The sequence below is a fragment of the Stegodyphus dumicola genome, chromosome 4, assembly GCF_044657685.1.
Source record: "Stegodyphus dumicola isolate Sdum_Otavi_A_Nest chromosome 4, ASM4465768v1".
Lineage (NCBI taxonomy): Eukaryota > Metazoa > Arthropoda > Arachnida > Araneae > Eresidae > Stegodyphus > Stegodyphus dumicola.
In genome coordinates this window covers 87400366-87413247 of record NC_140771.1, presented here as the reverse complement: position 1 = coordinate 87413247, position 12882 = coordinate 87400366, and the positions used below count along the sequence as shown (strand labels likewise).

The 12882-nt window shown below is 33.1% G+C and overlaps 1 protein-coding gene across 3 annotated transcripts in view; it reads right to left on the bottom strand.

Moving 5' to 3' along the window:
* LOC118204987 (uncharacterized) overlaps nucleotides 1-12882 on the bottom strand; it is a 109607-nt gene that overhangs the window by 22790 nt on the left and 73935 nt on the right. For all 3 annotated transcript variants that reach the window (XM_085815165.1, XM_085815164.1, XM_085815166.1), the window contains 4 exons: nucleotides 4769-4846; nucleotides 2502-2638; nucleotides 821-1010; nucleotides 509-686 (listed from right to left, as the gene is read on the bottom strand). In XM_085815165.1, coding sequence (XP_085671291.1) covers nucleotides 509-686; nucleotides 821-1010; nucleotides 2502-2638; nucleotides 4769-4846 — 583 coding nt within the window. The remainder of the gene's footprint in view (nucleotides 1-508; nucleotides 687-820; nucleotides 1011-2501; nucleotides 2639-4768; nucleotides 4847-12882) is intronic.

Below are 12882 nucleotides of genomic sequence, written 5' to 3'. Positions count from 1 at the left end.
AAATATTTCTCCAAAATGCTAATTTACACTCAAAATCATATTCGCAGGCGTAAAGGTCTTATGCGCAGACGCGTGTGCAGAAAGTTTGTAGCTTTGAGGTCCGGATTATGGGTGTCCGAATTAACGACTTTTGACTGTATAATACTTTTCCTCCAACGTGTTTTTTTTTGGGGGGGGGGGGAAAGGGCATGCTCATTTACTGAAAGACCAAGGGCAAAGTTAGTGCTTGACTTATGTGCTTTGTGTCGGACTAGGCTATCACTTAATCTTGGGATGTTACAGTAACAAAATTTCTATCACAATAAAGATTTATTTAAAATTACATTATAGTTTAAATTTACAACCTGTAAATTTTGCATTTACACAAATTTATAACAGGTAAAATAGGTGCTGACAGTCATCAGTAACTGAATTTAATAAATTTTCAATAAATAATTATAGCAATCCTAATATTTACCATTCCTGCCTAAAAAATTTATATTATTGAATTTAAAACTAGAAAACTAACCTTTTCTGTTGAATAACTTCTTTAGGCTGAATGCTGCAATTCAAGTTATTTTCTGTTAAAGGCTTTAAAGGCCCAGTGTAGGGCTTATATGGAAGTTTTCTAGATAGACTTGCTTTGAGATCAAACTTGCTTTTCCTATTCATGGAAATATTTCCAGTAGCAGCTACTTTTTGGGAATCTATACGAATACAGTAAGAGGTTTTAAAATTTCTATACTAAAATTCTTTAACAATGGTGACATGAAAACTCAAAAAATCATTAAAATAATACACACAATATTAAATATATATAAGAATAATAAAGGAAATATACCTGAAGTATTTTCAATTAGCTTCTTATTTACTGAATGGGAGATTTTTTCTGCTGGCCTCTTGGCATTCTCATTTGAAGTGCCTGAAGATCCAAAATTTAAATTCATCCTTCTGGTAGATTTTATAGAAGGAATGAAAGGAATACCAGCAAATGGTTTCGGAATTTTACTCCCCTTTTTTTGAACTTTTTTCTGCAAATTTAGAAAATCCAAATTAATGCAGAGGTTAGAAAATTCAAAAACCTGCTAACTTATATTATAAAATGTGAAAAATTGAGAAGTTCTCGCACTAGCTGGAAGCACCATTTTAAAAGGACTCGAAACTGATTTTAAATTTGCTATGTAAAATGCGATTCATGTTATTCCACTATTTAAAATATGATTATGTAAATGAATTAATGTTTAATTACATACTATAAATTTCATGTTGTTTGGATTTCACATTAAATTTCATTTCGCAGTTTTCTTTTATACTGAAAAAATGAATAGGGAAGGAAACTTTTAATTTATAAAAGTACTTTTGAACATGCTAAAAATAAAATTAATAACGAATGCACATATTACTGGGTGGATAAACTTAGTAAAAACAATATATTGGTGCAAAACAAAATTAATTACAAATATTTATTGATTAAACATTTGGCTGAATCTTCAATAAAGTTCAATAAATGTCTACAATGCATGATGAAGTTAGAACAAATAAAATTGAATAAAAAAAATTACTCTAAAGATCCCAAGGGCGGGGAATGGAATTTACAAAATTTAATTTTATTGTTGAAATCACTTTCATAAATAAAGGCCAAAAATTAAAAACTGGGAGATCCGGTGTTCTGTTGGGAGATGTATAAAAAAATGGGAGAACTCGTAGTTTCGAAAATATAATCTATAATAATAAAAGCAAGTGTAATGTGTCTGTCTGTCTGTCTGACTGAGCTCTCCAGCCAAATCTATCGCACGCAGGGACCTGGAATTTTTTATACGGAAGCACAAAGGGGCTGGCCACCAGACCTCGAAGCCCGATTTTCAATTTTTGAATTAGAAAAATTTTAAAAAAATTATTTATAATTAATTATCTGTCTGTCTGACCGAGCTCTCCAGCCAAATCTATCGCACGCAGGGACCTGGAATTTTTTATACGGAAGCACAAAGGGGCTGGCCACCAGACCTCGAAGCCCGATTTTCGATTTTTGAATTAGAAAAATTTAAAAAAAATTATTTATAATTAATTATCTGTCCGTCTGTCTGTCTGACCGAGCTCTCCAGCCAAATCTATCGCACGCAGGGACCTGGAATTTTTTATACGGAAGCACAAAGGGGCTGGCCACCAGACCTCGAAGCCCGATTTTCGATTTTTGAATTAGAAAAATTTTAAAAAAATTATTTATAATTAATTAATCACGGTTTTTTTGACTCACTGATATTATTATTTGTTTTCAAATAACGTTCGATTGTAACAATTGATTTCTTTATTCTAGCGTTAGTTTGCTGTTTTGACGATACATTAAATCGATTAATTACAATTCATTTCTTTTTTGTAGCTTGTGGGGGGGAAGAGAGAGAGACAGTCTACATGTCCTACACTACTATTCCTGCGCTATTCACTTATCTGCAATTTTTAAATGCACGGGCAACGCCGGGCGGGTACAGCTAGTTAGAAATAAATAAAATAACAACAGGCCTCACCTTTTGATGAGATTTTAGCTTCTCTTGTAAAGAAATCTGATCCTTTATCTTTTTAGCTGAATGTTCAGTCTTCCTCTTTGAATACTCTTCAATAGATTCCATTTTCTCAAAAGCTTTCTCGTGTATCTTTTTGAAATCTGTACAAGTTCACAAGTTTTAATATTTGCTATATATGATCAAATCAATGTGCATATTTTATACAATAGGAAAATTCTTAAGAAAAATCAAAACATATACCGTCCTTACTCTGTGCAGCCTGTTATTGCCATAAGATCACCTTATGTCAGTTAGACAAGTACCGTATTAAGTCGTGCTCTTGCTTCTCCCCCCCCCCCAGCATAAGATTCTGAAATTGTTTTTTAAATATTTACGTAACTTTGCCTTTCCTCAAGGCATTCAAAAGCGGGTTCCTTAAATTTTAAAATGGGTTGTCCATGTAGTGATTGTTTTTCAGCTTACTAACTTATTTACTGGTAGATTTTGGGTACATGGACTCGGAATGATGAAACAATTATAACGATGATTTAAGAAAAAAGGATATCTAGTGCTTTTGATGGTTTTCAGGATAAAAGTGATGATTTGTAAACTGAATGCTTGTACAGAAATGTCAAAACATGAATATTTTTGCAACTTAAAATTTACTTTTGTTATTAGACGTCTATGATCAACTGTTGCAAAAATAAAGATTGGATAAGAGCTTTTGCAGACATGATGTGTATAACAGAAAGCAGAGATGTGTTACTTTTAGATACGTGTTTCATTTAAATTTAGAACAGAATTAAACAGATTAAGAATTAAAAAATACTAGACTTATAACAACAACTTTTAATGCAGTTGCCTTTCTAGCACAAATAGGTTGGAAGTATCCCTACATTGCGTTTAAACTCAATAAATTCTGTTTTACGTAAAATTTTAAAGTGTGCACAGTCATGCTTCTGATAGTCATATTTAAGTAGTCGTTAGACGATGAAATAAAGCAGCTTTAAAATATGTATAATAACTTTATCCCACAATATTCCTAAACATCAGCCCAAGCACTTATGCATAAAAACCAATGCTTCAGTGCTTATGTAGACTTTTATCATTATTTTCATTGCTCTGCCATCCCTTGAAACCATACATGATATTATACATTACAAATTATACTATATATATATATATAATTTTTTTTTTTTTTTAATCTATCTTTCTTTAAGAACCAGGCTAAAAAGTCAGTCGTTTACTTTTACACTTAAAGAGGAAATACGATTCATTGTTACTTTATTTAGCATGGTAATTACTGTCTTGTGAGTACAATTTGTTAGTTAAGCTTTATTGCACTCATGGAGGTTTTTCAATCATCAGAAATTTCTAACAAAACATGGAAAGTTAGGGAAATGAAAAATGAACAGGGAAAATTAGAGAAAAAGCAAACTTTCCTCAAAATGTCACAAAAGTTAAAACATACGAATCTTCTCAGAGAATAAAATACTCATGCTTAAAATTAAGCAGGAGAAAAGTGTGCCCCACAGCAGCAGGCAGCTCATCAAACATTTTAGTGTGGCTCTCAAGCAATAATCAGATTTCGTATCATAATTTGTATCAAGTTATTTTTAAATACAACAAATTTGAATTTATAATATATTCTAAACTTATAAGCTTGTGAGCTATTTTATTTTTGTTCAAATTAAGATAGAACTTTGTATATCATAGATTGGTCTTCATTAGTAAGAATTGACAATTTTGAAATCTGGCAAGAATTCACAATACATTTTCAACAGAAACTGGTCATAAAGTGAGTATGCTAAAATCCTGATATTATAAAGCGGCAATATGATACTGATTTAAAAGAATTACAGAATCATCAGGAAGTTTGAAAATTTTACTGTAGTGTTGAGAATAATTTAACAAATCTGAGGAATCGGCTAGAAAATTGTTGCTTTAGCGTCACACTATTTATATAAATGAAAAAGCATTTTCTATCATGAATGAATATTAATGAAAACAATTTACAATCAAGCACTACCAATGATCATTTACAAACAATTTCAAGAATTTCCACCACGAAATTAACACCTAAAATTATGAAAGTGGGAAAAATGCAAAAGATGTAAAAGAATGTCATTTGTCTCATAAGTTGCTGCTTATTAGAAATGTAAATATTTTAATGTTAGAATTTGCTTTCCCTAGTAGTAAAAAAGTATATTTATTTGTGGATAATATTCTATTTACAATATAACATATTTTGGGACAATAAGTTTCTGCAAATGCTTCTGAAAGACACTTACTTGGAGTCATTTTCATTACTGCTTTCTTATGACTTCCAGATTTTGAAGTCAGTACAGCATCTTTTTGTTTACTAAGGGCTGTCAAAAAAGAAAAAATATCACAAGAAATTTACATAAGGAAAAAATCTAACCTAATCTAATCTAGCCTACCCAGCAAAAATAATTTATTTTGATTACAATGCTAAATGAGCTTCTTTAACCCACAGCAGGTTTTATAATAACAAATTAACATTTTGTAAACAATTTTTCTTAGACAAATATTTTGATACATGAATCAATATAAATTATATCATAATGAAAATTTGTAATTTAAAATCTAAATTATAACAACAGTGGTAATAATAATGTTCTGTATGTTTTTATGCATGTTGGATATTCTATGAAATTAATTAGAATTTACTTTCTTACATGTTAAAAATTTACTGTATTCTCGCATGCATAAGCCAAACATTTTTCACAAGATAGCAGATGAAAATCAGGGGTGCGAAATATTAGAAAAAGGTACATAAAGGAAGCCATTTAAGTATAAATCCAGTATTGTTGGGTGAACATTACATAGAATAGTACTATTTGTAGTTGCAGGTCTTTTGAAAGAAAATGTCAGGCAAACAATTTAGCTATAATGCAAAATTTAAACTGCGAGCTAGCCAGCCAATTCTCTAAAGAAAACGTGAACCAAGCTGCAGCATGTCATTTCCAAATGGATGAATTCAATGTGCAAGAGTAGAAAAGCAGAAGAATTAACTTCAAATAACAAGCAGCAAGAGGAAGGCAATTCGTGGAAAAGCAGCTAAGCATCTGCAGTTGGAATATAATGTTTTGCCATTTGCGAATGAGAAATGATTATGCTATAACTGTTGATGCATGCTTCTAAGTTCAAGAAGAAACTGGTAAGATAGAGATAAGCTGTAATTTTCAAACAAGTGCAGGATGGTGTGCCTGTTTTATGCATAGGAATGGCTTGTCACTGTTGTAGTAGGACAACAATTGCACAGTGTCTTTTAGAAAACTTTGACAATGAAATACTAATATTCCAGAGATATATTATTCCCAAGCTAATGAACATACATTGTTTAAAATGTGTGCAATGGACTGGCTAAAAACAGTTTAGAATAAAAGATCCAGTAGTTTGCTGAAACCTAAAAGCCCATTAGTTTAAAACAGCTTCTGATGCCACATAACTTCTCAAGTGAAAGGATAATAAATTAGATTAAAAAATGTATATAGCTGTGGTTCCTGGAGGCCTAACTTCCATCCTCCAGCCCTTTTATGTTACTGTTAATCACTCCTTTAAACGTTTATTCTGGGGATTTTATAATAATTGGATGAGTACAGGAAACCATAACCTCACACCAAAAGGAAGAATCAAATGTCCAAGTGTGCAGAGTGAGAATGGATTCTGGAAGCTCTAAACAATCACTAAAGGATTTCTGAAGAGTGGAATATCCAGTGCTTTAGACAGCTCTCGGGATGACAAGCTGTGTGATATCAGTACTACAGATAGTGACATAACTGGTGCAGACATCTACTCTAGTGATACCAACAGTGAATAAAAGGTGCTTTTTGGTGTGAAGGATACGGCTCGGTAAATATTCTTAGAAGACATCAATCCACATTGCTAAAACACAACTATTCATTAAAACAGGAAAACTTCTACACGAATACTCGAACAATCCTTGCACTCGAGATAAGAGCCAATGTGTGCGAGTTCGCTGGTCACACCGACGGTTATTATGAAACCAACATGATGTCATCTGGCGGTGCACGCAGCCGGACGTAAGACTGCATCAAAGTATTATTCCAGTGACACAAAAGGGGTTGATTGCAAAATTCAAATTTAAGATATACACTTTTATACTTTAAAAATGTAAGTATAAAAAACAAGAACTACAAAATATATGGCTAGTAATATACAAGTAATAATATACTTAAATTATAATTGAAATATATAACAATACAATTCATATCATAATTAAACAAAATAATGAAAAGTTAATAAAATAAGAATTTTAAGAAGCTCCCAAATGTACGGAAATGAAATTAATCTAAGTATTTATATGTGTGTGTGATTATGGCAAAGCTTCGAGGGCTATCTGCCTAAGGGAAGGGATGCCTTCGTGGAGGACTTTCTACGGGAAACTGGCTCTTATACACATTACACATGGGGAAAACCACAAAAACGCCCATGCAGCCATTCCATTCACAGGTTCGAACCTCGGACCGAAATACCAGTGTTCAGTGACTTTACCGCTCGGCTGCTGACTCTAAGTATTTATATACTACAGTACAAAGTCCAAAATCCGGACTCGTCGGGTCTTCAGCGATTCACAATTTGGGATTTTTTCGGATATTAGATCATCAGTTCAAATCTAGGAAGATGGCATGTAGAAATTATAAAATTAAAAATATGAAATCATGATTTATGAAATAATGAAGTATTTATGATTTAAGCAGGGTTGCCACTCAAACAGGAGAATGAAATTCCCTGACTTTTCCAGGTTTTCCAGATATGTTTCGAGAAAATTCCAGTTTATCCACGTAATGTACGTTGGCTGTGCTAAGAGGTAAATTAATTATGGTATTACTTGTACTGTGTAGCAAATTCACTTAATTATTCAATAAATCTCAGAGGACATTTATTCTTAATTATTCTTGGTACACTTTGTTTGATAATTTTGTTTACTTTTCCACTTAAGAAACTTAATAAAATTTAAGACATATACATTGTATAACAATTGTACGTTTCATTTAATTATTACTCACGATCATCACCAGTTCAACGTGAAGCTAATAAGGTTCTTATAAATTACAACACAATGCTAAAAGTTAGGTTAGATTTTAGGTAAATTTAATTTGTGTGAGGTGTCTTCTTAAAAGGCACCTTAACACTTGAAAACACAAATATAATTATAATAGGAGTTGTTTTCTCCTCTGAAGATTGAGATTAGAATCTGCCCAATCTGGAATAAAATAAGGCTTTTTTTGCAGACATTCTGTAGCTAAATGAAAGAAAGAAATCTATTTAATGATATTTTTTTACTAAATTGAGGTATTTTATATTTATTTCGCAGCATACATAAGGAAAAAATATGTGCATTAAATTTCGTGATGTCATCATACTGCTAGAATTAATTTCAGGTTTATGCCAGAGAAAATTTCCTGAAATTTGCAAATATTATTTACTAATGATATATAAATTTAGAGGGAAGAAGCAACATTAAATGATATGAATAACAAAAAATAAAGATAATTACTTAAAAATTTAATTAGAATAATCAACGATATTTTAGCGAATATAGTTACATATGGTTATCCTAGATGATTGATTACTATTTTTTTATTTTACTGCAAAATGACAAGGAATTTATTAAAAAAAAAAAAAAAAAAAAAAAAAAAAAAAAAAAAAGATTTTGCGGTAAAATCCTAGTATACGGTACGGCCTTCGCACGATTTTGAAAATTGTTGCCAAGAACAAAATGACTCGTTTACTGCTCATCATCATGTCGCCAAATCCCGCTGTACCATACATGGAGATTATTCTAATCAAAGAACGTCTACGTAAAGAAGAAAAGGTTCCATACACGTAAATGCTATTACGCGACTAGAAAGCGGAGGGAAAATTTGCGAAGGGATTTGGCGACAGAACCTGGCGGCCAGAATTTCCCTCTCCGCGATGTGTACAGGAAATTGAGAAACACGTGTTAAGAAGAAACGTTATTTGACAAAAAAGAAAACTAAGAAAATCCGTTTTTAAATTATTGCGAAAAATCCAAGAAGAAACGTTTTATCAAAGAATGTTTTTTCTTGGATTTTTCGCAATAATTTTAAAAACGGATTTTCGTAGTTCCCCCCCTCAAAATAACTAATCCATGAATTAATTTACTTGCGCCAAAAAATATTTTCTTTTCCTTTAGAGTTTAAAGAAATTTTAAACGATATTCATTTTATGAATTCTTGATAACGTGACCTTCAAACTTCGACACCGGTTTCGAGCTTTGGCGACAGATATATCGTGCATGCACAGCTGTTTCCCTCTATGATGGAACGGAGCCACATTTGTTGCAGAGAGGTTTTCTTTCTTTACAATACATATTTTTTGATTCTAACCTTCATGGTACCGTATACTAGGATTAAGCCCATTTTGTTTTATACGAGAACAGGTACTTTCTTTAGTTCATGCACTGCACATGCGATTTTCGAGGTTACTGGAAACCAAAAGTTGCGGGAAACTTGATTTGCCTTTCTAAAAGACAATCAAATTGGAGCTGCGAAAATTGGCTCTATGCCAGCTGCCCGAATGACATTCACGTGATACACAATTCAGCAAAAAAGTGATCTCTTCCGACGTCGGCGCAAAACTCGCCTTTTTTGGCGGGATCGTTGTATGAAATTCCCTGACTTTTCCAGATTTTGACTAAAACATTTAAATTCCTTGACTTTTCCCTAAATTTTTTGGTAAATTTCCGAATTCCCTGACTTTTTCCGGTTTTCCAGGTAGCGTGGCAACCCTGTTTAAGGGTTAAGCTGCCCGTGAAATCTCTCAATCAGTCCTTTGGGCTATGGATAGTAAACAGTTCGAATGCGATGTGTACCCAAAACCTTTGTTTAATCCTTAAATAAGCAAGATTAAAAATTTTGGCCTTGATCAGTTGTTATTGATGCAAGGCAACCAAACCTAGCTACCCAGTTGTGCACTAATGCTTTAGAAGTAGTCTGAGCTGGAATGTCGGCATTAAGTATAACTTCTGGCCATCAGGTAAAACAGTCAATAATTCTCATGCAATAATAGTTACCTTCAGATGGTGGAAGAGGTCCTTCGGAATCAATATGGATATGCGCGAATCTTGCATCAGGCAAGGAAAATGTATCCAAAGGTGATTCTGAATGTCAGACTTTTAGAACACTAACTTTGTAGGCAAGATTGAAAGGCAGTTTTAATAAATTTCTTCATATTGAGAGAGAGAATTTTGAATTTCGGAGTCCTCAAGCTGCGCTCTGGATAACTTTTTATAATCAACATTTGGTTATCAGATACTGTATCTATTTCCACCCTGGATAAGGTATCAGCAATAGTAATAGTTGCAGTAATTGCTGAAGTATATATAAACTTCCAAAAATGGGTGTGTGTTTACACAGACAGGTTTCTAATATTCGGAATGGCTTAAAAAAAAAGAAAGTAATCGAATAGTCAAAATAATTTTTCCCCCCCAATACATTATACAGGACGGAGGTTGGGAGATTCTCCCCTTTCTCTGCAAAATCTCTAATATTGAAGCAGCAGACTTTTATTTTGTCACTGTCCAATCTGGATTTAATAGGACTAAAAGTTTTTGCGGTCTACCCAACCTAAGCGAAGATTTATTCTATTCCGGAAATTTAACACAGTCTGTTGAAAATTAGAATCAGAAACACCCCAGATTAGTAAGTCTTTTTATTTAGTTCTTTATTCTCCGAATACCGGCAGCTGTTGATTCCGATTGCTTAATATCACATGTGGAAGAATTACGCTGCACGTATTGCGCAATAACGTTTGTGGTGTTTTGCAGAGATAATTAATTTTGATGTTCAGTCTCAGATTTGTTTATGAACACTTAAAAGAGTGTTATGTGCTTTCTAAGCAGAATATTTCTCAGTTCCGTTGGTCTATTTTTATATGATGCACATATTGAAATGTCAAAATCATTTATTTAGCCGAAAAATCTAAAAGAACGGTTACAATCTCCTCCACTCCACTTATTCATATTTATTATAAATATTCATGCATATGATCATAATATAAGCGTAACCATCATAACAAACACGAATATGAACTGACCACGCGGTACGAGAATGCAAATTATTAAAATCTTGATAGAAATTCAAACGTGTGTAGTATTTGGGTGGGAGGAAAAGAATACTGAATGTATGGAATTTTCTACCATTTTCGCAATTCTTTGACCAATAGAACGACGTGCACCTGTCTGTACCATAGGTTACGTTAATGCAGAGAAGGGGGGGGAAAGCAATTTCCGGGAGTATGTTTCACCATCTGACGTTGCATATATGAATGAAATGTTGTTTATTTAGTTTCGGCTTTGGTACGGGGAAAAATGCGCGTTCATTAAAAAAAGTACTAAAAGCAAAAAAAAATAAGCACTAAAAACAAAAAAATAAGGGCTTTAAAGAAAAAGTAAGCACCTATAAGGGCCTTTATATTTTATTTTCAAATATAAGGACTTATAAGCACTTGTAAGGACCGCTACGAACGCTGTGTGAAGAACTTGGAACAAAATGTCTGTAAAATTTTAAAATGCTGAGAAATTCCCTTAACTGAGTTAAAGTTTTTGGTTTAGAAAATTTTTTGAATGGCTTCCACTCTGTCGGGTAAAAGTTTTAAACCCCCGTTCAGATGCATGAAAACTTAAAAACTCCAAAGGTATTACACCAGAATTGCATTTAGATACATTAATTCTTAACCCATAATTACTTAATCTTTCAAATGTATCAAACGCTCAGTTTTGTCCTTTGAAGCAATCAGTATATTGTCAACAAAAGCTAATACTCCTGGCAACTCATGAATTGCTTCATCAATAAACCACTAAAAGGTTGCAGCTGCATTCCATAGCCCAAATTGCATTCTTGTGCTCTCAGAAAGTCCAAAAGGAATGGGAATAGCCATTTTATGAATGTCAGATGGATTAATTGGAATCTGATGATAGGCTTTTACCAAGTCTATTCGAGAAAATATCTTTGCTCCATATAACTTCACTGCAAAATCACAAATGTTGGGAATAGAATACTTATCCCTTACTGTCTGAGCATTTAACGTCCAAAAATCTCCCACATGTCTCAATTTGTTTGTGCCTTTCTTTGACAACATGCGTAAAAAAAAAAGGAGTAATTACTTTTGGAGGGTCGCATGTGAACTAAACTGATCACTCTTGGATTTCATTCTGAGCAATTTTTAATTTATCTGGAGCTAATCTCCTAGGCTTACATGAAACAGGAGGACCTACAGTTTCAATGAAATGAATAGCATCATACTGAATAGTTTCATCAAGATCAGGAAGCTTCAACAGTGAAGGATAGTTAGACAGTAATTTATCATACACACTTTTTGCAATAATTGCTTTGATAGAATACAAATGTGTGTTAATTACACTAAAATTAATTTTTAAATGAGTTTTTAAATCAATAAGCTTTCTGTTCCTTATCAATAGTAAATCAAAATAATGCAAAAAATCAGATCCAATAATATTCATTGACACTTTACACACATAAAAAGCAAAATTAAAATTGTAACGAAGACCGAGGTCAAGACAAAGTTATATTGTCTGTAAACCAGAACTGGAGTACTGTTGGCAGTAGAAAACATCACAACAGGTGTCTGGCCCATTTTGTCTTTGGTTGCTGAGAGGAGACTGACATCTGAGCCAGCGTCACACAGAAACATTTTATTTGACTTTTTGTCTCTAATAAAAAAGCGAAGAGGCTCTGAGGGTAAAGCGCAAATCACCATTACACTTTCCCTGGAACATATATGGAAGAACACACTTTTTGACTTTATAATTAAATTTGCAATGATAGAAGCAAAAGGAAAAATTCAAAGGAGCTCTAGCTGAAGGGCTTTCTGTTAAAGCGATTTTTGGAAACAGTGCATGATCATCAGAGAGACAATACCTTACCCAGTAGGAAATCCAATTTAAAATTCTTAAACACATTCATTGATACAAATGAAGAAACTGCGCTTACCTGAGCGGGTGTAATTTCCAGTATTCGATTGGCAATGCTGGCAGCTTTCAAAGAATCGAGAGGCTCAACCGACACGAGAATAGATTGATCATTTGACGGCATTTGCTGAATAAACAACTCCAGTAACAATGAGTCTGATATATCATGTTTTTCCGCACTACCTTTTATAATGCGAAGCAATTCGGGTGTTTTTCCATCTCCAAATTGCTCCCCAGAGAGTAATTTCCAGATTTCCTAGGTCGCTTTTTCACCCAACGCTCCGTAACGGTAGCTTTCAGGTCTTTTTAAGAAGAATCTGTGCATTCCTGAAGTATGATATCTCAAACCAAAGAAGCATTCTCTACCGGCAAATGAGTGATGCAACAGTTAAGTTTCATCTTGGT